The 26,410-nt window shown below is 43.1% G+C and overlaps 2 protein-coding genes across 2 annotated transcripts; one reads left to right on the top strand and one right to left on the bottom strand.

The window, feature by feature from the left end:
- Nucleotides 1-209: 209 nt before the first annotated feature.
- Nucleotides 210-1,590, top strand: LOC310864554 (succinate receptor 1-like; the record flags this gene model as incomplete). Its single annotated transcript, XM_083773243.1, has 2 exons — nt 210-229; nt 637-1,590. The coding sequence occupies exons 1-2, from the start codon at nt 227-229 to the stop codon at nt 1,588-1,590; spliced, it is 957 nt and encodes a 318-aa protein (XP_083629369.1). The 5' UTR covers nt 210-226.
- Nucleotides 1,591-8,485: 6,895 nt separating this feature from the next.
- aadac (arylacetamide deacetylase) lies at nt 8,486-26,328 on the bottom strand. Its single transcript, XM_083773714.1, has 5 exons — nt 25,564-26,328; nt 23,377-23,605; nt 17,682-17,751; nt 12,791-12,962; nt 8,486-10,195 (listed from the first exon to the last, which is right to left on the bottom strand). The coding sequence occupies exons 1-5, from the start codon at nt 25,702-25,704 to the stop codon at nt 9,569-9,571; spliced, it is 1,239 nt and encodes a 412-aa protein (XP_083629840.1). The 5' UTR covers nt 25,705-26,328; the 3' UTR covers nt 8,486-9,568.
- Nucleotides 26,329-26,410: the final 82 nt, after the last annotated feature.

The following is a 26,410-nucleotide window of genomic DNA, read 5'->3' as shown; positions in this document are numbered from 1 at the left end:
AGTTTTATTACAGCACAGACTTTCCATATTAGCAAAGGACTGTCTGGTTGGCTGTGGAATAAACTTTATTGCTAACCAATAATGAAATACAGTGTACACCACCAGCACCCTCACACACTGATGCACACTGTTTTCAGTAAACAACAGAGTGGATTAATTCACCTGCAAGAGTAGCACCCTCTACTTCCTGTTGCTGTCCCCATGAGCTACTGTACCAAAGGACAGAATGGTAAGACTCAGATCTTATAACGTTCATGTTTGTGATATATAGCATATACTCATATACTCATATGCTTGATGCTTCTCTTCTCTTCTCTTCTCTTCTCTTCTCTTCTCTTCTCTTCTCTTCTCTTCTCTTCTCTTCTCTTCTCTTCTCTTCTCTTCTCTTCTCTTCTCTTCTCTTCTCTTCTCTTCTCTTCTCTTCTCTTCTCTTCTCTTCTCTTCTCTTCTCTCCTCTCCTCTCCTCTCCTCTCCTCTCCTCTCCTCTCCTCTCCTCTCCTCTCCTCTCCTCTCCTCTCCTCTCCTCTCCTCTCCTCTCCTCTCCTCTCCTCTCCTCTCCTCTCCTCTCCTCTCCTCTCCTCTCCTCTCCTCTTCTCTTCTCTTCTCTCCTCTTTTCTCCTCTTCTCTTCTCTGCAGGTGTTCAACTGCATGCAGCTAGATGACCTCCTAGAGGTATATTACCTGTCACCACTATATGCTCTGGAGTTCTGCCTTGGTTTCCCTGGCAACCTGTTAGTTGTGATTGGCTATGTGGTTTGTCTGCAAGAGTGGCGGAGCATCAATATTTACCTTTTCAACCTAGCAGTGTCTGACCTCCTGTTCCTATGCACACTGCCTCGCCTCTCCTGGCTCTATGCGAATGGCCAAAAAGAAACCAGCCCCTACGCCTGTATCATCAACCGCTATTTCCTGCACGTCAATCTTTATTCCTCCATTCTCTTCATGGTCTGGGTGAGCGTGGACCGCTTTCTGCTCATCAGACACCCGACACGAAACCACTTCCTGCTAAGACCAAAGGTTGCGATGGCAGTAGCTGGGCTGAGCTGGCTGGCAATCAACATTCAGGTGGCTCCGCTGATAGTGCTTATGTTCCAGGATATGCAGAAGGCAATTAACTCGAGCCGATGCACAGACTTTGCTAGCCTGAGTGGCGACACAAATTCATTTGGCTACAGCATTGGACTGACCCTGACCGGCTATGTTCTCCCTTTCCTGGGGCTTTGCCTTTCCTCCTACAATATTGCACGGCTTCTAAAGGTGCAGGATGCAGCTTTTCAGCGTAGGACCACTTCCTACAAGCGGCCTCTCAGAGTTGTCACAGCAGCAGCTGCCATGTTTCTGGTTCTCTATTCTCCCTACCATGTGATGAGGAATGTGAGGATAGCATCTCGGCAGGAATGGTCAGGGATGGAGCTATGTACCAGGATGTACATAGAGGGTCTGTACATCCTGACTCGACCAATCGCCTTCTTGCACAGTGTTATTAACCCCGTCTTCTATTTCCTCATGGGTGACCAGTTCAGAGAGCTCCTATTTGCTAAATTTAGACAGCTGTTGAGGAAGACAGGACGACAGAGGGGTGCAACTTGACAACACGTAAAGGTAGAGTAAGACAAGTGATTTTCTGTGGTGTTAAATAGCTCTATATTCTGATAGTACTTGTTGCTATAGAGTGTTTGTTCAGTAACAGGAGTATCCATGTTTCTACAGCTCTTGAATAATCAGAAAATTCAATGGGATTCCAATTTTATCCAATCAGGATAGAGACCACGAACGGAATACAAAGTGCAAGCTGGGTAGGCTCTCCTGATTGGCTGTTGTCACCGGGTTGCATACTTAGTTTAGACTAGTCATTGGTTAGACATGGGTTAAGGTTAGGTTTAGGTGTGCTGCCCCGTGGGAGGTTAGGTTTAGGCTGAGGGTTTGAGATAGGTTGTAGTTGTAGGACTAATGACTGGTCTAACCGATGACTAGTCTAAACCAAAAACTGTCTAAACTACAGTAAGTACTGCACCCCAATTTATTTTCTATTCATGAAAGAGCTGGAGAGACATGGAGACTCCTGTTACTGAACCCACACTTACAGAAATTATTACTATCAGAATATAGTGATTTAACATTTTAACAAAAAATATTTTTATTTTAACAAAAACATAACACTTATCCTACCTTACCACAATAATACTATATGAATGTTCAGATTATTATACTATCTGTATGTATAAAAGTCCTGACATTTCTTATTAGTTTAAAGTCCTGACATTTATTATTAGTTTCTTATTAGTTTAATCTCTATAAACACTGACTGCACTCAGGGTGATTCAATTGAATCCTTCAATATGTTTTTGTTTTACATACCGGTAATTATTCAAGATGATCAAACAAAAAAAAGACAAACATCTTCAATTTAGTAGGCTGTATTACCTAATTCATGTCAAATGTAATTATGAACAAATATATTTTGTATTGATGATCTAGAGATTATTTGTTGTTATAGCCGCTGTTATCTGCACTGACAATGAATTACGGCATGTACTTTCCTCTTTTACCCTGGGTTTTGAACCCTAGTTTCCAGCACTGGAAAGTCCTTATATATATTTTACCATTGAGCTAATATTAGAGCCTGCCTGCTTGCTCAGGGGATAAATTGAATCTTGACCATCAGGTCAGAATTCATCAGATCCTAGGTCTAGGTGAGACATGATCTTTGACACGATCTACAGTAAATGTCCCAATATTGTATTATATTGTATTACCATGGTACCACAGATTGGACTAAATTAAAATGTATTCCTTAATAAACAAGAAATTATGACATAGTCTTATTATTACCAGCTGCTTTTATATCTTCTGTGGTGGTGGTCCGCCATGTATGTAGCCTACTGTAATAAGATGAACAACAACTTGTGCAGGTTGAGAAATAAAAGTGAGGTAACTGGTTAATGTCCACGGCTGTCTTTAATTTCCACATGCATGCGAGCCTGTCTTGGCATCTTCAGTAAATGAATAGTTTCTAATCTTGCAGGAATGTTTCTGAGAATGTATTATGAGCTTGTCATCTCATATGTCAGTACCTGCATGTTTTAGATAAGAGGAACTCACTAAACATTATACACACTATGGGAAAAGGAAGATACAATGCTGAAAGTCAGACTATCCTAATAGAATGTCATCCAATATTATATTATATCTTACATCTCATATTTAATAACACAGTACAGTATAATGGAAATATTTTGCAGCATCAAAGGTTGTAGCACATTATTGTTGTGATCTTTTCAACAGAGTCATCCTAACCAAGTTTCATGACTGAAATATTAAGAAATGGAATGTTTTGATGACCTTCTCCTGCACTTTCATCATAATCCTGTGAGTACATCAATCTGGCATCATGACATTCATGGTTTGTGTATGTGTATGCGACATAGGGTCATGTCCTCCAGAGATTGTACTTGTCTATCAAAATGCCTCACACCAAAGGAAAAAGGAGTTTTTTGTGGAAAACGTTAAAGAAACATAAAGAGTGACTTTACCTCTACTTTACCATTACTTTACCTGAATTACATCATCTTCTGAAACTTGAATGTTTTTGTTTTTTTCAAACTCTTTATTTTAGGATTTTCGAATATGCAAGACAGACAAAAAAGACAAACAAGACATACAATAGGACAGAAACATCAATAGTAAAAAGAAAATGAGTAAAAACAAAAGACAAACATACATATTACAGGTTTTTGGGTTCGTTACATTCAATGACAACCGGAAGGACACCACCCATATTCACTCCACATCCACCCCCCCAGCTAAGTACTCTGTCCATTTCTCCCATCTTCTTTCACCCAGCTCATTTTGCAGTCTTAACGAATAGGTCATCTGTTCTAGGTGATGCAGTTGTTTCACAATGTTGATAAATAGGTCGGCAGTAGGACAGTTCTTTTGTAACCAATTTCTTGTAATAACTTTTTTGCTTGCTACAAGTAGAATCTTAAGTAAGTAGGAGTCATCCCGATTTAGCCCGTCTGGGAGTTGTCCTAGGTACAAAGATGTGAATGTATCATCTATTCTAAAACCCATAATGTTTGAGATAAGTGTTGTCACTTCCTTCCAAAATGGTTGAATTACAGGACAAGACCAGAAGACATGTGCATGATCAACCACTGTATCTCCATATTCTCTCCAACAGTCCATATGGTTGCCAGTCTGTTTGGACTTCTGTTTTGGAGTAATAAAGAAGCGAATCTGGTTTTTCCAACAAAAGTCTCTCCAAGTCAAGGAATTAGTGGTTGTTGATTGCGTTTCCCATATATTCATCCATACTTCATCACTTATATCAATGCCCAACTCTTTTTCAAAACTTGAATGTTTTGACATGAAATAATAATCCTGTACGATGTAATGTTTTGTTTCATTAGCACGAGCGTGACAGTGAACATAGCCTCGGTCCCAGCCTTACTCATCTGCAAAGAGAAATGCCTGGTCACAACCAGAGCCATATAGCTGAGAGAGTTGCGCCATTGAGGGATCAGAAAACCGCACTCGAGCACTTTGAACATTGTTTCCAACGAAGGTGGCGCAAATAACAGCAATTTTAGGCATGTATGCAACATGACAACTGTTTTAAAGTATTGCACAGTGACAAGTCTCTGTAATGTTGTACTACTAAAGAACTATCTAAAATAAAGGAATTTAAGATCATTAAAGCCCATGGGCTGTTGCCTCAGAGCCATAGAGTAAGACAGAGTTACTGTAGCCACGGCCAGGAGGCGAACCAGGGACCTCGTTCAAACAAGCCACATACGTTACCAGTCGGCTAAAGAACCATGGCCCAATGGGCGAGTGTGTAACGCAGCAACCTATAGCCTACATTACGACAACTCCGTTCACTTCATGGGACCAGTCCAATGGCGGCTCTTCTACGTGGACTTCTATTGGCTAATATTGACAAAGGCCTGAACCGGAAGTTTACGGAATGCATTGGAGTCTATTGACCTTATGCACACCGCTGCCATCTTGCCAGCAAGGTGCTAACTAGGTGCAAGTTCCCATAGACAGCCCATTCATCCAAACAGAAAAGTCCTATCTAATTGTATTAAACAACATCAAACTCACCAACATTGCAGCTGTACCGAAAGCTTATTATCTTCTTTCAATCTGTAAAGTTTTTGTTTCATAAGAAATCCACGGTAGGCTACTGCTTCCTGTCAAGAAATTCTGTGCAGGTTATTTGTTTTCTAAGTGTCAGTGCTGACCTGATCCCTCAGGTCAGCACTGACCTGATCCCTCAGGTCAGCGCTGACCTGATCCCTCAGGTCAGCACTGACCTGATCCCTCAGGTCAGCGCTGACCTGATCCCTCAGGTCAGCGCTGACCTGATCCCTCAGGTCAGTGCTGAGTTGACCTGATCCCTCAGGTCAGTGCTGCGGTAACTGTGGCTCGTCACGCTGTCGTCCAGCATAGTGTATGTGGGAAGCGTCTTGGAGAGGGTCAGGGCTAGAAGAACGTGATGAAGACTCGACCTGCTGTGATGTAAGTGCAGGCAGTGGAGATGAGGCGCTAGCCAAATGCGTAGCAAAACCCTCTGCTGTCTCGGTTTGAAAAGCTATTTCCACAGCCCTATTGAGTCAGGTCATCTGGTATGGGGACATTATCAATTTCTCACAAACCTTTGGGTTATTTGTGTGAAGCTCGGCCAGCTGGTCCCGAATAATTTCGTCTTGCAATGCACCACACTTGCACAGGCAGGCCAAGCCCCTCAGATCAGCCACATATTGGTGAACTGTCTCACCCCACACGTTGTCGGTGCTGGCGAAATAAAATCCTCCGGAGGATGACACTTTGTGGGTCTGCGAAATGGTCGGACAGGAGTTTGACACAGTCTGCATATTGCGGCGGTCCCATGGGTGGCGTCGATCCGTTGTCCCTCTGTGCCAAGACAGTGAATCAGAAATTCAGAATGGCTCTTAGTCGTGCGTCGCTCATGTCCGTTATAGTCCCAAAGCCGTGATGTAGTTTTCGAACGACTCATGCCAGCGAGTCCAAGGATTAGGAGGCTCGGCTGGGAACGACAAGAAAGCGGGAACCGGTGGTTGGGAACCTCTGGATAGAGACGGATGTACCAGTGGCGTTTCCAGGAATTACATTTTGGGCAGGCAAGATGTGTTTATTGTCGTCTCCCCGCGCACAATCGTAGCACTAAAGGTTTTCAAAGAGATATACCTGCCAGACGAGTAGGATACAAAGGCTGAAAGGCATGCATTTACATTCCAATGGGTGATTGAGGGTCACGCTCTACCGCAACGGCCAATCAGCTGTCCACTAATAGGTCTCAGGTTTTTGTCTTCTCTTTTTTCTCATTCTATGGATTTTGGCCAGGCAGAAAATGGATTTGGACAGGCGGATGCCTGTCCTCGCCTTATTGTGGATACGCCTCTGGGATGTACCATGGTGTATTCAAGCTTTTTTTATGAGCCCTCAGTGCAGAGCAGTTAGGAATTAACCACTTAATTAAATCCAACATGTAGGCCTACTACACTTATAGTTGATCTGATTCCCAAGGGCTCTGTACTAGAGCCCCTCCTGTTTTATCTCTATACACTAGGCCTATATATCTTCATCGAAAATAGCAGACAAGCTCGCATCACACTGCAAGCTTGTAGATTGGCTATTTTCTGAAAACCCTCAAATCTTTGCCCCAGAATAGAGATGCAAGGGTTCAACTGGTTAAGTGTCTTGCAGCTGCTCGGGGATAGTTTGACATGTAGCTAGGAGAGTCAAGCCTCGTGACCATCTGATTACCCAACCCAACGGCCTCTCTGCCCACTCAGCCGTGGCAGCCCCAAATACATCACAGTACAGTGGAAGTAATAGTATGAATAATGATGAATCACTCCTTACTGTATAGGAACAAAAACCAACATCGAGTAATACAATACATATTATTTATTTGATTTCTGGGAAGTCACAGTCACAATTAAGGAGCCAATTAACTCTCTTTCACTGTTACATTTCTACTTTTAACCTGAATCCACCTCATCACACTTTAACTGGACTTAACCACTCTGCTTTGTGTGTGGGCAGTGGGCACCAAAAGTGTTGTGGATCTGTTTTATACCCGACTCTATATCTACTGCATGTGCATTATTTGCTAATAACAAATTGGCTGTGAAATTAACATGATTTATTTTCAAATCCCTGCTGTAAGGGTGGAGGGAACTATCATATTTTCTTCCAGTAGACCTATGATCCCTTGTTAAGTGTTTATGGATCTTATGAATCATGCTTGTTCACAAATGCATTCCTGTGTGTGTGTGTGTGTGTGTGTGTGTGTGTGTGTGTGTGTGTGTGTGTGTGTGTTGTGTGTGTGTGTGTGTGTGTGTGTGTGTGTGTGCGTGCGTGTGTGTGCGTGCGTGCGTATTTGCCGATTGATCGAATCAGGATGTAAAGCCTCTTTATGTGTGCATGTGCACACGTGTATTACATGTTCCCGAACTTGTGTGCTGTAATTAAGAATAATCCTCAGAAAAGCTCTATCCACACTGCTATTCAGTAACTGTCTTTCTTAATCCTTGTCACGTTTCTTTCATTATCCTTCCATATTCTGGGAAGACAATGAGAACAGTACTTCCCTACAAGCTCTAGCTGTCACGTACAGATGGATAAAATGCATGCATAACGTGTGGAGCAACATCAATTGGTTATTACTTTGACGTCCATGTGTGTTTGCATGCGCACGTTCAATACTGGTTAAGTATTGAATGCACAAAGTCAATATCCTTGCTCCAAAACTATAGCATACATGCAGGATAAAATGACAGAGAATCTATGAACACAATTCATCTTAAGCTGTGCAAATTCTCTGCATGCCCAGAGGGGAAAGGCAGGCGTGTGTGGCTTGATGATGTGTCCTTAACAGTGAGAATGACCTATTTAAATCACCTCCTTATATAATTGGCCCGTTTGCACTCATCCATCATCCTCTCAGTAATCTGGGGAAAAAGAATTCCAGCCTCTTCTGAATTTGTGTAGGTGTGCATAGTGTAGCTACGGATTTCTGGCTGCACACAGTGACTGCACAGTATAATGCTTTACTTCCAACAGGAAAATCTTTACCCAAGCAGCTCAAAGATGACTTGGTCCTGCACATTGTCTCATACGGTAGTATCCCATTCAGCCTTATTATTGGTCAGTTAATAAACCTCCACACCATAAATCCTGACAGCATTATGGTCCCCACTCCTTTGTGGTATTTTTGTTCGTAGCACATTTGCACATTATGAGGAATTTCCCCTCTGCATTTAACCCATCCTATTAGCAACAGGGGGTAAGTGCCACTATACAGCAGCATGAGTGTGTTCATGATTGGACAAAAGTAAGCTGCATTCATGCTTTTCAATGGTTGGCAACACACACACTCACTTCACTCACCTCTCTCTCTCTCTCACTCTCTCTCTCTCTCGGCAGAGAAACAAAGACAGGGTCAAGAATGTAGATGTTCGATCATTACATTTATTGTCAGAATAGATTAAAAATAACACGTCCCTTCTCATTTGCACAGGGGACTTTTTTTTTTAAAATACACATCCTATTTACAAGTGTATGTTAAGGAGAGGGTATGGTGCAGTACTCAGGCAAGGATTTCTGATGTGTCAGCAGCTATAGTATTTGGTGATCAAGTGTAATTTGGTTATAGAAGTCAATGGATTATTCTTGTTTTCAATATAGAAGAGATGTGGAAAAGAAAAAAATTGGTTTCTCCAGCAACTTCAATTGGTTATCACTTTGACGTCCAACTGTTTCCTATCAACTGTGACCCATTTTCAGTCTCAAAGCATTGATAATATATTTTTTATCACAAACACAAAAAGTCACTCTAAAATTATGCTTCTGTTTTCCTTTCTTTCCTTTTTTTTGTAGTTTTAAGCTTTTCCCTCTGTGGTCTCTGCTAGTCATTTCATGTTCAGAGCAGTCACACTGTAAGAGAGAGAGGGAAAAGAATATACCAGTAGATATTATCGAGAGCGAGAAAGAAAGACAGATTGATGGATATTTAATCTCACATGGAGGCTGCACCTTGGGGCTATGGAAGATCTACGTTTTGTACACAGAAGACCCGTGGCAGACAGCATGTCCACAGTTCACATTCCAACGGGTTATTACTGTTTGGCAACGTTCACAAGCTTTCTTCATTATGTGACTGTTGAAATGAAAGGAAGCCCAATATTTGGCCATACTTTTTGGAGTTGCTTTTTTAAATTAAACCAGATGCAAGAACCTGTTTTGGTTATAATATACCCTTACCAGAGCACAGTATGTTGTGTCTGTGAAGTGTGCAGTCCTTTACATTTCTATGTTCTAATCTACATTAAGATAGAGTGCAAACAAGTCAGATTCAATATTATATTATATTATTATATTATAACAAAATTATGATTATTTAATGCTTTTTTATTATTCAGTGCTGGAAAATCATCCGGCGTGATTTTGCTTTGCAAACCAATTATTGAACACAAAAAAACACTGTCACACTTGCACTGTCAGGAATGACCATTGAACACTTTTTCCTTCTGTTTTACAAGTTCTCCTTGAGCCATCTGACATAGTTTTCCGTCATGCGGTGTGCAATCAGGAAGTCATTGGGCCACACCGTGAACATCAGTGCTCCATGGAAACCGGCATCGTAATGTTCGTGTGTCACTTCCACGCCGGCAGCACGGAGACGTGTGGCGTACATGATGCCGTCATCCCGGAGAACATCGTACTCACACGTCAGAACATAGGCCTTGGGAAGAGAGCATAGAGCGTCATCTGGTACGAGCAGCGGCGAGGCACGTGGATCGGCAATGGATTGAGATGGCACAACCACATTGGCCACCTCCTCTCCTGTTTCCTGTGGTACAGGGGGAGCACTGTAGTTGTATTTCCCGTGGAGGGATTCGGGCAGGAAAACACTCCAGTTGACAAACTTGAACAGGCGTGCTGACTCGGGGCTGTTGTGGGTGTTCGCCATCATGGCCTTGAAGAGAGCCTTGTCACTGGTGAAGTATTCACTCCAAAAGCGCACCATGAGGGTGCGTGGCAGAAGGGGCATATCTTGATTCTGCATGTATGATGGGGTGTAGAGGTCCAATGCCTGTAGTACAGGGTACAGCAGTGCTTGGACTTTCAAGTGAACCTGCCGCCCTGGCTCCTTCTGTAACTGTAGGGACAGAGGAGAAAGATAATTTGGTAAATAAAATACCGTAATTTCCGGACGATAAGCCGCAACGTTTTACCCATGATTTGAACCCTGCGGCTTATACAACGGTGCGGCTAATCTATGGATTTTTACAGCTAACGCAGAGCCATCTAAGGCTCTGAGGTAACGTGACGGCCACTAGGGGGCCACCTGCGGCTTATAGTCCGGTGCGGCTTGTATATGTACATATTTGGGATTTTCCCTAAATTTGGCTGGTGCGGCTTATATTCAGGTGCGCCTTATAGTCCGGAAATTACGGTAAATGGTAAATGGAGCATTAATATAGTGCCTTTATCCAAGGCGCTTTACAGAAATTTCATTCACCATTCACACACATTTATACACCGATGACGGAGGAAACCATGCAAGGCACCAACCTGCTCATCGGGAGCAATTAGGGGTTCAGTGTCTTGCTCACTGGCAGCCAAATCTAGCCTGAATCTAGCCTGAATCAGAAAAGTCTAAATGCAGACAGGTCACCTGGAATCCGATTTTTACAAATGTGACTTGAGTCACATTCAAGAGGTGGTTTCAAATCTGATTTGAGGAGATCCGTCTCAGTCTGAATGCAACAACCTGATCTAAAACAGATTCCATGTGACTTGTATGTGACTTTTTGGGGTTTAGACTTATTTAAACAGATAAAGCAGATTCCAATCTGGATGTGGCACAGATCTGATTCAGGCTGGATTTTGCTGCACAGATCTGTGACCGATCCGATCTGGTCACTTGCAAATGCAGTGTGAATGGTCAGGCCAAAAGATCAGATTTGAGAAATAAATCAGATTTGACTGGATGTGACTGCAGTCTATGGGGCCTTTAGGGGGCCCCATCACTGACTGGATGTGACTGCAGTCTATGGGGCCTTTAGGGGGCCCCATCACTGACTGGATGTGACTGCAGTCTATGGGGCCTTTAGGGGGCCCCATCACTGACTGGATGTGACTGCAGTCTATGGGGCCTTTAGGGGGCCCCATCACTGACTGGATGTGACTGCAGTCTATGGGGCCTTTAGGGGGCCCCATCACTGACTGGATGTGACTGCAGTCTATGGGGCCTTTAGGGGGCCCCATCACTGACTGGATGTGACTGCAGTCTATGGGGCCTTTAGGGGGCCCCATCACTGACTGGATGTGACTGCAGTCTATGGGACCTTTAGGGGGCCCCATCACTGACTGGATGTGACTGCAGTCTATGGGGCCTTTAGGGGGCCCCATCACTGACTGGATGTGACTGCAGTCTATGGGGCCTTTAGGGGGCCCCATCACTGACTGGATGTGACTGCAGTCTATGGGGCCTTTAGGGGGCCCCATCACTGACTGGATGTGACTGCAGTCTATGGGGCCTTTAGGGGGCCCCATCACTGACTGGATGTGACTGCAGTCTATGGGGCCTTTAGGGGGCCCCATCACTGACTGGATGTGACTGCAGTCTATGGGACCTTTAGGGGGCCCCATCACTGACTGGATGTGACTGCAGTCTATGGGGCCTTTAGGGGGAGCCCAGGATCGAACTGGGAACTTTGCGGTTCCCAAGCGGTCATTCTACCCCTGAGCTAATGCTGCCCCTGCCCCCTCCCTATTAAAACCCTGGAGAGACTCACTGAAAATACATATAAAGCAATGTAGTTTGACGGCCGCTAATTGTTTAATCCAGTGTTCCACCGCATGTAAAACGCTATACCCGACATTTGATTAATGCGTTTAATTCGCTGTTTTAAAATAATTAAAAAGAAACAGCGGATTTATCCGGGACCTGATGTTGAGGCCGTCGCGTTATGATGACGAAACCGAAAATCAAGTCATCATCTGGGCTGCTAGGGCTTCTGGGAAATTGAGCTCAATGTAAGTGGACGGGGGGTTTGTTTGGACTACAATGCCTCATGGAGGCGGATCCTGTAGCGCATTTTAATGGCCGATGGTGCTGATGATCATAACATGCCGACGGACCATTTTTCGCTGGATTTTCGTCGTTGAAAGCTGCAAATACTTCAGCGTATGCTCTAAAGGTGAGAGCAGCGTAGAATATTTACACACACTACCCACACACTAACTACACAAGGGTCAAGAGATTAAATATGTTCAGATTCAGAAACCAGGTCACTGATATTTAGAGACACTGGAAGTAAATGGCTGTGTAAATTTGGTGAAAGTATTTACTTTCACCGGCCGAAACATACATTTTGTAATTGCGATCATCTGTACTTTAGTTATGGGCCATGAATGAAGCTTATTTTAACCAAAAACACAATCTGTGAAAAGAGTCAGAGATAAATACATTTGAGTAAATCTATTTACATTGAGACAGATGGGAGGTGGACTTTTCATTTCCGGTTTCATCGGTCTCCTAGCAACCCAGAGCCATTCATACGTTGGCGAAGAGCGCAATCTAATCTTATGAAAACCCTGAAAATAAGTTTGGAGACGTCATTTCATTTCATGTGAAAAATACAGTGTGGCCTGTCACTGACTATTTCGTTGCCCCTGTATGTTTGTGCTGAGTTGACCTCCCAAATCCCCCCCCCCCCCGCCCAAAGATATACAGGAGTTTGAGTACCTGCTGAGACACTGCAGCTGCTAGATTCCCCCCAGCGCTGTCCCCAGCCACGGCGATACGTCCTGGGTCCACAGAGTACTGGGCAAGCACACCCTTCTGGAGGAAATATTTCACCACGCGGTAAACATCCTCATATGGCTCCGGGAAGTGGTGCGCTGGGGCCAGACGGTATCTGGCAGAAACAAAAAAGGAGAAATTCACAGGTAAATGGAGGAAATACAACAGGATAATTAAAAGCAATTAGGCCCAAACAACACCAATGATTCACCATGCAACTCGCAGCCGTTAGTTGCATGTAGTTGCAAGCAACCACAGTCATCATCATTTTTCGACATTCCGGTCCTTCATTGCCATCCCCAGTTCCTGCCTACTGATGCATCAGCGATGACATCAGGGAACGACAGTTTTCTAGGACTCCAAAGAAGAAGGGAAGATATAACCTCATTGTCAGCTCTGTAGCAGTGGCCGGCAAACCGTGTTCAACTGGATCTGACTAGTGAAGAAACACGGGGAAGGTTGCCGTATATTAGATTAGTTGATGGGTGGCTCTTCCAAGATAGATTTTGCGCTCTCATTAGAAGGCGGGTGTAAGTGCCATCCAACCGTTTCTCTAATTTCTTTGTCTCGGAGCCATAGAGTAGAATCGGCTCAACGGTCGTCCTAAATATTTTTACTTTTAACATCTTACTAAACTGGGATGACCAGATCTTATGCATGTCATTGCAGGCTGACCCTTCCTAGTTTGAAAGTCCTTTTGGGAAGGACTATATGAACCCAAATACTTGTAGTACTTGTAATACAACCACAGTGCCACAGTTGCCCGTAAACCTCAAGTTTAGTGGGCATATACAGTTAATATACGGTAATATGTGTGTGATGGTACAATTCAGGAATTTACCGGAGTTTGTTGGAAAGTTTAACGGGAGTTTCCTGTAATATACACATCCGTATTCCATGCTTTTTGCACAGGGTTAAGGCCCCGGGAGTTGCTAAAGGCCCCCTTGAACATGTCCTCAAAGTCATGCATCCTACACACTATGGCCATGAACCCTGGCCATGGCCATGAACCCTGGCCATACCCGTTTTTCATTGTGCATTTTTGGTCAAAGTTGATCCCATGCCAAAGCGACAGCACTCGCCCAGCAGTATGCCGTCACCCAGCAGCGCGACCTCCACACTCTCAATGAGGAGACTGCCGACGAGCGGCACATCCGTCTGACCAGGGAACGCCAGTGTCGCCACCGCCAGTCTCCCGTCGCGAGCCGGCGCATCAGGTGGCTCAACAAAAAAAAAGGTAGAAACACTGAAATACACTGTCTACACCCATTTGCTTACTATGTGGGTCAAATAAAAACAATGTGTTAGTTACTGCCTGGCTGTCACTCTGGGGCGGGGTAGGCGGCCGGGAATAGGCCAATATAAGGGCATAAAACCACCCCAAAATGCCCCAAAATGTCCAGAAGTTTGCACGCGCGATATGAGTGCACAAAAAAGATGTGCAGGGGGGCCTTCGAGCTTCAGTGCCCAGGGGCCCTCAGAGGTGTTAATCTGGCCCTGGTGTTATTCCACCACCAATCTACATCTGACCTCACTGATAACAGATTCATAGTTGAACTCCTCCTTCTCAACTGTGCTGTTACAGTATGTATTATGTATTAAGAAGCTCTGTTGTTTCAGGCCAGAAAACATTAAAAAAGAACGGGAAAAAGGCATATGGGCATTCCCAGACGATGCGCTAATAATCCCGGTTGTGCCCATATATGGAGATCCCTGATTAGCTGGAATGTCAATATATGGCCATAATATGTGCCGATCTCATAACCAGTGTGGTTGCCGCCAGAGTAATCTAGTAAGAGAGTGGCGACACTAGCGTTGACTCACATTGTAATAATGGAATGCGGAAATGCTCGTTCTATCTCAATGGGATAGTTCCAATGTTTGGAAATATAGCCTATAGCACACTGCTTTGCGGCGAGATCAAAGTGTGTCGCCACTCTCTTACTAGATTACTCTGGTTGCCGCAACATGAGTCACACTTGCAAATGAACCAAGCTGGTACAACACATGGATCTCCATATGTGAAGATCACAACACTGACCTCATCAAACCCTGGATAGCCATGCATGGATTGACGTACTAGCTAGATCTGCATATGAGCTGGCCAGTAACTCTACATCTGACATCACTGACACCAGATTAATAGTTTAACTGCTTCTCAACTTTGCCGTATTAAGAAGCTCTGTTGTTTCAGCGCGACCTCGGTTCTCGCCCTCAGGCGTCTTACTGGTAACTTATTATAAACTATTAAGATACTAAAGATCAAATGATGACGGCAATGGGACTGATCAGCACATGACATGAGCTGCTCTGGCCTGTCTCCGCTCTCCACCTAAACCATGGTAAGGAGTGAAAGGTTTGGACAGGCCAGAATGCTCAGTGAAAGGCAGTCCCTGCACTAAAAGGGGCTTGGTGGGGGTGTGAGTGACTGTTTGATTATTTTACAAATTTTACACAATTTATACCCCATTTTGTTTCTGAGAAAATAAACTGTCCTCTTCATGAACTCGAGATAAGTGAAAGTATGCACACTGGGAGCACAGCACCAAGCATGAATATGTCTGGTGCAGAAGCATGTACTGTAGCCTATAATATATATATATTTATTTATATATATATATATATATATATATATATATATTTATATTTATTTATTTTAATGAAATATATAAGAGAAACTAGCCTGTGGTCATGTGGATGTTCAAAAAAAGGGTATCGAGTAGTAGATACAAGAAGGATGAAGGAGGCTAGTGAAGTAGAGAAATGTTGGTGTGGCATGTCCGCAAGACATCCATCCATCCATCTTCAACCGCTTATCTGTAGTCGGGTCGTGGGGGCAACAGCTCCACCAGAGAGCTCCAGACTTCCCTCTCCAGGGCAACATTAGTGACTTCCTCCAGGGGGATCCCGAGACGTTCCAAGGCCAGTGAGTCGATGTGTTTCCTCCAACTGCGCCTTGGTCTGCCCCGGGGTCTCCTCCCAGTGGGATGTGCCTCGAGGACCTCCCTAGGGAGACGCCCGAGAGGCATCCTAACCAGATGCCCGAACCACCTAAGCTGGCTCCTTTCCAGGCGAAGAAGCAGCGACTCTACTCCGAGTCTCTCTCGTGTGACTGAACTTCTCACCCTATCTCTAAGGGAGATGCCAGCCACCCGTTGAAGAAAACTCATTTTGGCCGCTTGTATTCGCAACCTTATTCTTTCGGTCGTGACCCACACTTCATGACCATAGGTGAGAGTGGGATGGAAGATTGATCGGTAAACAGAGAGCTTTGCACCGTTGAGCCCATAGACAAATACGTAGAGAGTGACGTTGCTTGTTATCCAATGTTTGTTGTTTTCTTTTTACCAGCTGCTGTGTGAAGCACGATCGCTTAGCCTTTCTGGACTAGCAAGCTATCTCTCTCATTGGCTGCCGTACGCTTTACCTTTCTGGACTAGCAAGCTATATCTCTCATTGGCTGCCGTAGTGGCTGTACTAGCAAGCTATCATTTACATTGGCTGCCGTATTGGCTGCCTCGTCTCTAGGCAACCAGCCACTTTATGCCTCTAGCCGACCTCTCAGCCATGGGATGCTATCTGAACGGCATGAAGTCAAACCATCCGACACTACTTTTATGAAACTAACGTCAAAGACAGCGAGCGCTGCTGGTGATACGAACGGGTAACGACGCAGCCAACGGGATGCTAGCGGAACGGCATGAAGTCAAACCATCCAACACTAATTTGATGAAACCTAATAAAGTCAAAGACAGCGAGCGCTGCTGGTGATACGAACGGGTAACGACGCAGCCAACGGGATGCTAGCGGAACGGCATGAAGTCAAACCATCCGACACTAATTTGATGAAACCTAATAAAGTCAAAGACAGCGAGCGCTGCCAGTCATACAAACGGGTCCAACAACTTTTTAACATTGTTGTGCGAACCAACGGATAACAGGTGGCACACACACACACACACACACACACACACACACACACACACACACACACACACACACACACACACACACACACACACACACACACACACACACACACACACACACACACACACACACACACACACACACACACACTATATTTTTGGTCTTTTCTGCCTTTATAGATAGGACAATACATTTTTCGCAAACGTGCAGAGAGCGATCATCAACGGTCGGGGATGCGACGTAGTGGAGATGAATATTCTTAAGCAAAAAATAGGTATATAACTTTCTGATTTTAGGGGTAACATGAAACATTATGTGTTGATATCGTAAAAGACATGACTGTCAATTGACTGACTCTAACTTCTTCTTTCTAGGCCTCTAGGGCATTGAGGCTTCCCCCGTTGGTGGAGGCACATATGTTGGTCCGACGTACCAACAGTCCGACACATGCGTGGCTGGTTAAGACTCACCCGTGGCTCCTGACATGTGGCTGGTTAAGACTCACTCGTGGCTTCCCTGTGAAGTTAGGGTTAAGTTTGGCGTAGGGTGTCGGACTAATGACTGTCGGACAGTTAGTACTGTACATTGGACCAAACACATGCAACCCCATTGCTGGAGGTAAGGTAACAAAGGTAACTTTTTTTGCAAGGTTGGCAGAGATAGTGCCAACAATTATTGCTGGGACGTGGCCAAGGTATAGCCGATAAGCAAGATAATCAAATCCGAGCAGCAATTAGCCTTTATGGATATTTTTCAATAACCATAAGGCTCAGGTTTGACTTATACATTATACACAGTCCTTCTCCCACAACCGGTTGTTAAATGTCATGCATATAAAATAAGAAATAACCACTGGGCCCCAGCGGAACTCGGCAGTTCAATGGATACAGAGTGACATACTCACTCTACATTGAGGACCACTGCGTTGAGTTCCGTCACCATTTTTCTGGCCAGGAGATCATATGGACTCATCCCTGCATGGACACATAATACACAGCAAAATCCGTGCATGTGTTAATTTAACTGTGAGATTGAAAGAAGGGTCCAGATTCACATTTAGTTAAATAAACACCCTGTATAGCAGCCACACATGTCAAAGTTACTCTTACAGAACAACACACCATTTTGCTGTAGTATCCTGTACCGTGGAAGTAAAGTAGTTTCTGCATTTCACCCTCTCTTGACATTCCGTTTCTCTCCAAAGTTGAATTTTGCCAATACTACTATTGGAGCAGCCATAAACTACACAGGTAAGTCCCGATGTTCTGGGCATCTTTGTAACGTTAGTGTTAGTAAAAAGCAGGTAAAAGAGTAACGTGAGCTGACGAACATCAATCACTTTCCCATTCACTGTAGTAATAGGAATGACTTTTTACACCGCAGCTATGTTGGCGCCACTTACAGGAAATAACTCTGTTGACAGGCTGTGCGCAGGGGGCCCCTCTGTGGATTTGTCTATAGAATCAGAGAGATATAGCTTACTTTTAAAAGCCACAGAAAAACAGATGCATTGTTTTACCACTTAAAGTGAAGAAAATACCATGATGCAGGACAATTTATTAAATTAATACCAATGTTCGACCTGGAAAGGATTGTTTTACCACTCAAACAATATGTCAGATTATGCAGAAATAATCATTATGCCAGACACCAACACTGTTTACAGGTTAGGATTATTGCAAACAATGGCTACATATACAGTTGCTCTTTTAAACAAATTATTTCATCAGTGGGGCGTGGCATAAAGGTGATGTGCCTGTGGCACTGTTGAGGTGTCATGGAAGCCAAGACTTGCTTTGATATCAGCTTTAAATTCATTTGAATTTAGTGTCTCACACCTTCCTCTTGACAAAGGTCAGTTGGCATTGTAGGGAGGTGCCAAATCGAATTGGAACGGAAAATCTGAATTTCCATAAACAGTGAAGTTGTCACTGTCAGTGGACCAACATCATGCAGATAACATGGCCCCAAATCAATGATTTGGGGCCATGTCTTATCAATTGCAGAGTCAACACAACAATCTATTAGGATATTTTACAGCACTGTGTGCTTCTGTATGTTGACAAGCTTTATGTATACTGATTTCCTTTTCCAGCAGCACTTGGCACCTTCCCACAGTGCCAAAACTACTAGTAATTGGTGTACTACTGACCATAGTATAACTGTGCTTAACTGACCAGCCAACTGTCCTGACCTGAACTACACAGAGTTTTCTTGTCAAGAGGAAGGTGTGAGACACTAGATTCAACAAAACAAATTAGTTTAAAGCATGCTATCAAAGCAAATCTGGGCTTCCATAACACCTCAAAAGCGCCACAGACTTATCTCCTCCATGCCACGCCCCATTGATGAAATAATGTGTTTAAAAGTAGCCCAGGCCACGTACTTTTCAGATGGTCAACATTTCTGTATTATACCACCTTGACCATAGGGTTCCTGGACAGAAGCGATGCCACTAACCTTGATTGATAAAGTTATGGATATTATTGTTATGTATGTATGTATGTATGTATGTATGTATGTATGTATAATGCATATATTTTATTTTATTTTCTCTGGAGTTGTTAACCCATCTAAACTTTCAAGCACCAAACTGCAAATGTGTCCATATTTGTATATTATTTTTGCACTTTTTTGCACTATTTTTTTGGTATAAGTGTATAATTGTGTCCTTTGTTCCACAACGTGCCTGAGCTGAGCTGTCTGTTTTTGTTTGTTTGTTTTGTTTTTCCTGTCTTGTCTGTTGTCTTTGTCATAAAATGTAAAAATCAATAAAAATATTATTGAAAATAAAAAACTTTTCTGTATTATAAATGTGTTTTTTCTCATAAATTATTCTAATTCTAATTTTGAGATAGGATTTTTTATTTTCATAAACTCATGAATCATCAAGATTGAAACAAAAAAAAGGTTTTAAATATATAACTTTATGCGCAATTAATCATTATAATGCTAGATCATAATGACGTGACAACAAGATATGAGACATAATAACGTGCCTACTGCAGCAAGGCTGACCTTGCTGCCGCTGAGATGTTTCTCGTAGCCTATCTATAAAGTATGCTACAGTTCAGGCAGTACACAATACATATCAAGTACACAGTACGCTGTATCTCAAGTTCAAGTATACAGACATGGGCAACTCATGATTACAACATTATAACAATTACCAACAAAAACATTGTATCACTCACAACTATCTGTCCCTGGATCTATACTGGAGGTGCTATAGTGTCTTTGCTAACGTACGGCTCATGTGAAGACATCTCACTCTTTCAGGTCGATGCCATGGCCATGTCCACTCATTATTCTAACCATCCATGGTGTACTAACTGCTGAAATAATTGTCCACCATCATGAATGTGCGGTTAATTTAAGGGTGATGGTTAGTTGGTTTGAAAATGTGCTCACTGCTTCACTTATTTAGTAGTTTTATTTAGTAAGACCTATATCAACAAATGGTTCAAAAGATAGCGCTTTCCTGGCCTGGGCCATGGCTCAGTGGTCCAGGCACCTTGGCTGGTAACCCAGTCTGGCAGTGTGCCACGGGTTCGACTCCCGATCCCAACATCCTTTACTGCATGTCTTCCGCCCATCTCTCTCCCCATCTCCTGTCAGCCTACTGTCTGTCCCTCCATAAAATATATAAAATAAAGGCGAAAGCCACACAAAAAAAACATTTAAAAGATAGTGCTTTCCACTGTGTTATCAATAATGGAATACCTTTACACGCAAGGATAATAATATCTTAAATTATTAACAGTTTACAGGTATAATTTTGTAGTTTGATTAAAGGATAATAGGGTGATATGTTTTGGTTAAAAGAAAAATCAGAAAGTCAGAAAGCCTTTTCAATTGCCACAGAGTTCATTATTGCAATTCAACAGATTGCAGAGACAGTGTGAACTGTGTCAAATTGCATTTCAATTCCTTTAGTCTTGGCTTACCCAGGCTGGCCACCCTCTGAGGTGCCATCACTCCAGCAATATTTCTTCAAGTTAGGAGAGAGAGAGAAACATTTCTTTTTTAAGCAAGGATATTTTCATGACATCAGAGAGAACTTCAGTCAGGACCACTAATATTTATAGCAGCATAAACAATGTTGTGATACCTTTATGTTTGGCTTCATGGTTCTGTTCAGAAACCCCCTCCCTTAGGATCAAGAGGGGGCCTCCAATAAATCCCCCACAGGGATAGAGACTGAACTGATAGCCTACTGTACTTGCTCAGCTGAGACATCAGCTGACTATGCTGAAAGCTGCAGGAGCTTGATTATGTGCCTGAACTAACATGATGCTCTTCCTTGCCTGCTGGGGATCACATTAATGCCGGGGATACGAGCAACCTGAACATGCTGGTCAGAAAATATGTCTCCCTCATAGTGGCTACCCTCGACTGGGTGTAGAAGGTGGCGAAGTTGCGTATATTGTGGAAACTGGATCCTATGGAACCACACACACACCCTCCACATGGAGACCGCACGGAAATTGATCAGAAGGGGAAATTATATCGACCCCAAAGGGTTAAGGTAATAGGCTTATACTGTTATTTGTGTTGGTAGCTATGAAGATTTAGAATTAGGCACAAAATGGTTGCTCTAGCTCATTCAATAGATATACAAATCAGCTCATGGTCACAAACCATGCCTCATCCAGGCAAGACCAGGTAACAGCTAATCAGGTTCAGTCGGGGGTACGAGTGTAAGAAAAGGCTGCCATACTTTGCTGAATTTGGAGATGGAACCACGCAGTGTATATTTAATTTTTTCCAATTTTAAAAAGTATAGTATATCAGAGATCCAACATGAATGTGAGGGAGGGTATGATTTTTGCTCGTTCAATAGTCGAATTAGCTCTGAAGTAACAACAGTTTTAGGAACAGGTCGATTTTTGAGGAGTGCTAGCCTCTCCAATATACACCATTGACAATGAATGGAGAATTTACGTCATCTGAGGACGAGCAAATCGGCTATTTATATTCTCCATTGACAATGGAGAATTTACGTCATATGTGTTTGAGTAAATCGAAATGTTATGTCATGATGATGTAGGATGATAAGAGCGAGCAAATCAGCGATTTGTTCTACACAAATTCCCATTGACAATGAATGGAGAATTTACTTCATATGTGTTGTACGATGATAAGAGCGCCCCTCACTTCACACGGAGTGTGACTGTTGTATATGCGAGTGTGTAGACTTGGCTCTGATTGATCAACTGTTTCCATTCTCCTAACTAGAAGCTCAACCGGCCACCGCTCTAGCGCTACGGGGAAAAAAACAAAAACAACAAAAAAAGGTGTAAGATAGAAACCTGTGGCCTGTAGAATGATGTTACCATTCAGTATTTTAGCTGTGACGTGAGCGCCCCCTCCTGAGATACTTCCGGGTCCTACTTTTGTGTCGCTTTTGTGTCCCGATAGAGTTATACTGCGACGCTCCGTCTGACTAAATCTGAGACGAAAACAACCACGAAAGTCTAATTTTACCGCTTTCCTCGCAACAACAAAGCTGTGCTGCTCTCCCAAATCTGGCTGTGACAGGCCGTCTGCCCCACATGGAATACTATCGCCATTTTATTTTATTGTGTCAACTAAATCCTCATTAATGCAAACTAGATTCAACATACTCAAGCCTGCACACATTCTAAATATGCCCCCGAAATATTTTACGGAGCACTGTTGCCACCTTCAATAATAATGATAATAATAGTCTTTATTGTCTCCACATCATATATTTTTGTTGTCATGGACACTTGTACAAAACATTAATAATTCTACTCGAGTTGGAAGCATTAAGACCCATTTTAACCCTCAATGGCTTCCTTTCTGAAAAATAACGTCATTGTAAAAAGATTCACGCGTTTAGATATTCTAAACATATATTCTAAATATATATTTACAATGAGATGCGGATGGGAGCTGGTGCCACTTGGACCCGGATGTAACGTAGCACTACAAAATGACGTCGGACTTAAATACTGAATAGGTGTGCATCGCTGTTTGATGACGTTGCGTAGAGTGGTCCTAATGGGAAAAATAGGTGGCTGAAATGTGCCTGAATATTATACAGTTAACTGTACTACTATGTGAAGACATTGAGGGCAGGATAATAAGCCTAGACCCAAGGTAGAGTACTTGGAGCGTCATGGCAATTTATACCAGGGTACATACATTTTCTCCAGGGGTACACTTTTTCAAAATTGACTTGTGTGTGCCTGAAGAGTGCAAACTGACTGTGAAAAGTGGACTGGTTAAGTAATCAATTGGCAGGTGTGGGTTTGCCATGGCAATCAATTGGCTGAGGCAGAGGCTGGAAATTGCACAGGTGAGGGGATTGGGCTCATTAGGTCCACTGGCAAAGTCTGACCAGAGCCATTTGTGGTGTTTCTGGACAATGGTGTATGCCACCGACTCAAGGCTGGGCACTACACTCCCTGTGGGGGTGTCAAATTTGAAGTCGGTGGGGCAAATGGTTCTCGAGTTACGTGCACACAGACAGAGACAGAGACAGAGACGTGGTGCATTTATAGTTAGATATACATTTATATTAAAAGTTTAAATGTATTCAGTGGCAAAGAAGCTTAGAACCATTGACTCACGGGAGCTGCCTAGACACCATCCTCCTCCGTGTAGGTATATGACAGCCCTCCTGAGCTCAGTGTGAGCACCCAGCAGCTTGGGTTGGTACAGCACCACCTCCACTCCGTCAAGCTGTTCTTCTGTCACTTGCACATACTCATCAGATACAGGCACCACCCCCTCAGCCAGGGTGATGAAGTACATCACTCCCATGTAGTCCTTCAGTCCAAGTAACTCGCTCAAGTCTGCCTGGAGAGAATGTGAGTGAAAGAGAGGCAGATAAGTCCATCCATTGTATTCAAAACATTCTCAATTCAATACAACTGTTAAACATTAAGAACACAAAGACATAAGCACACCAGCTGCAGACCATTCCGATAGTTGTGCTAAAATGACAGTTCAGAGTTCCCTTTGGCAGCTACAGTAGTTGCACTGAGAATAGGCTACATGAGCCAGCTTCTTGATGGCCACCATGACTACGCCCATTCAAATGTCAAAATAAAATAACTTTAAGCCTTTTAGCTTCAATAAATGGCTTATGTGTTCAATTGTGTGACTATAATATAACACATCTCTTGGTGAATACTGCATTGTAAAAGAAACCATATGACTATAAAAGCCAACAGAAGTATATCCCCAATAGAAATAACTCATTCAAAGAGCAAAAGTGCATGACTGGTCATGTGAGGCAGGCAGTCAGAGGTTGATAGTGCATAACACAGATCAGCTGAACACATGATCACAACTTCAGCAGTCATCTGTAAAATCCACTGTCAGGATCACATATATGTTCCTATAAATTGGACTAAACTCACTCAAGTGTAAATCCATTCAAGGTTCTGCACAAGGAAAAGCCAACTGTCCATGGGCACAACACCAGAGGAAGCTCTTATGACTGTTCCCCCATAGATCCAGCACAGACATGGGGAACATGGCTACTATAGGCCTACTAGCACCAAACTTGGCAACAGCAACATTACCATACCAACAGCCACAGAACTTTTCGATTCGTCACCCACATTTAAAACTGAAGCAACCACACTTTTCCGTATTTCCGAATTAGTGTTGTTGCCAGAGCTATCCAGACTATAGGCCTAGTAATTGCCCAACTTGATTTTTTCTGTATATACTTTTTAGGGTCAGTGTGACATCCATGGTCGATGCAGCCACACTTGCAATTTTCCCAGAATTACATATTCATATTTACTTTTAGTGCATGTTGTTGCTGATATGAAATGCATGCATTGTATGTATTGATGATGAATTGAGTACTTAAACCCCAGCATCCGTATTGTGGGGAAGGTTTTGGCAGAAAATAGCCGGTCTACGAGGTTGATGATTGGCTAATGTTGCAGTGATATTCAGTGAAAGCTTTCCTCACAATAACAGGAAATACACTAGTACTACAGAGCCCTGGCCTGAGGTAGTAAGTGGTTACAGTTCAGTTTCTCTTTTGTGGGTGTGAGTGTGCGTGCATATGTGCTGTTGTGACGCATGATGAAAGTATGAGCAAGTGAGACAGACACAGAAAGAGGCCAGAAAAAAACTGTTAATGAATTTAATACATGAATAATATACAGTAGATGAATAAATAAAGCACAATTAGAATGTTCATACTGTAAATGAATTAATACAGTTACGTTCCCTGGTACTGCTTTCTTTATATTTGTTATTTTAATTATGTGCAAAAAATATAAATTTACTTTACTATGATTTTGAGGTAGCCTATTTTAGCCTACTTTTGACAGCTTTAGGTAGTTACTTTGCAGATTTAAATTAATACAAAATATAGATGAACTGATAACTAATGATGTATTATTAGATTAGCCTATATAGATAGGCTATAGGTTTAATGCGACCAATATGACTACAATCCAATAATAGGCATTAAGGCATATGACTGTGAAATATGGGTCATTATGCTAATGAGCACTTTTACTTTTTCCCCTTACATTTTTTAATGTATTAATAAATAGCCTATGAGTAGCCTAGTATAGGTTCCACCACTGCTTGCAGACATAAGGATGTGACACCACAGACAAATCTAATCATCACAGCAATATACATTAACGTAATTTCCTTAATAGGCTCTATAATTAGAACAGGTGAGCAGGACTATTACAATGCATGGATTAGTATGACATAATCTGGTAGCCTACACAACAACCTTCATTCACAAAAAGGTAAACGCTTATCTGTATACTTACCAGATGGCTGAGACTTCTGAAGAAAGAGTTGGTCAGCATAAGTTTCCATCTTTCCTCTATCTCCTCGGGAATGGGCTCATAAATGTAATAAGCGGTAAAGGAACCCATAAAGAGGATTAAAAACACACCCTTCAACCTCATTTTGGCCGCACGTCCCCAGCAATTGATTACAAGGTGCTGGACAAAATTACAAATAGGATGTTATGCGACGCTTGTTAATTCACTCTCTTGCGGGAAAAACTGCAATTATTGTTGGATACAGGCCACTTGTTTGTTAGGTCATTATCGGCGAGGATTCGGAGGATGACCGGGGGCTTTTCATCGTGGTTATCATCACTGCCGTGCTGCACGTCCCGTTATGCATGTCGGTTCCCCCGTCCTCCGCACCGGTAGAAATGCGGGGTTCATTAATGAACCGACTGGGGATGAGAAAGACAGGCGCGCGCGCGCACCCCCAGCGGCTCACGAGGCAGCAAGGCAAGCCGTCCCTCCTTTGGCCCGAGACGCAAATTCCTCAGGTGCCTCCCGAGCGTCCAGGCAGGGTGAGGGCACTCTGACTCTAAATACCCCTGCGTGGAGTGAGTAAACTTTGTCCTTTTTAGACTTTTCCCCTGCTTCCCCTGGACGGATCTGCTACACACAACGGGTGGAAAACATAGCTGGTCCATGCGTCTTTCCATGTAGTGCAGACTGCAGACAGTCTTTCATTCGAGTTTTGAATCAGTCCAAATATATCCGCCCGACTGTCCCCAGCGTGCAGGGTATGAGAGAGAGTGCGAGAGAGAGAGAGAGCCATTTGCAATGTTAACGGCGTGTACCTCTTGCTGCACGCGGTTGAGTAAGAACT

The sequence above is a fragment of the Protomyctophum parallelum genome, assembly GCF_964188405.1.
Source record: "Protomyctophum parallelum genome assembly, chromosome: 9".
NCBI lineage: Eukaryota > Metazoa > Chordata > Actinopteri > Myctophiformes > Myctophidae > Protomyctophum > Protomyctophum parallelum.
This window is presented reverse-complemented; position numbering and strand designations above follow the sequence as displayed.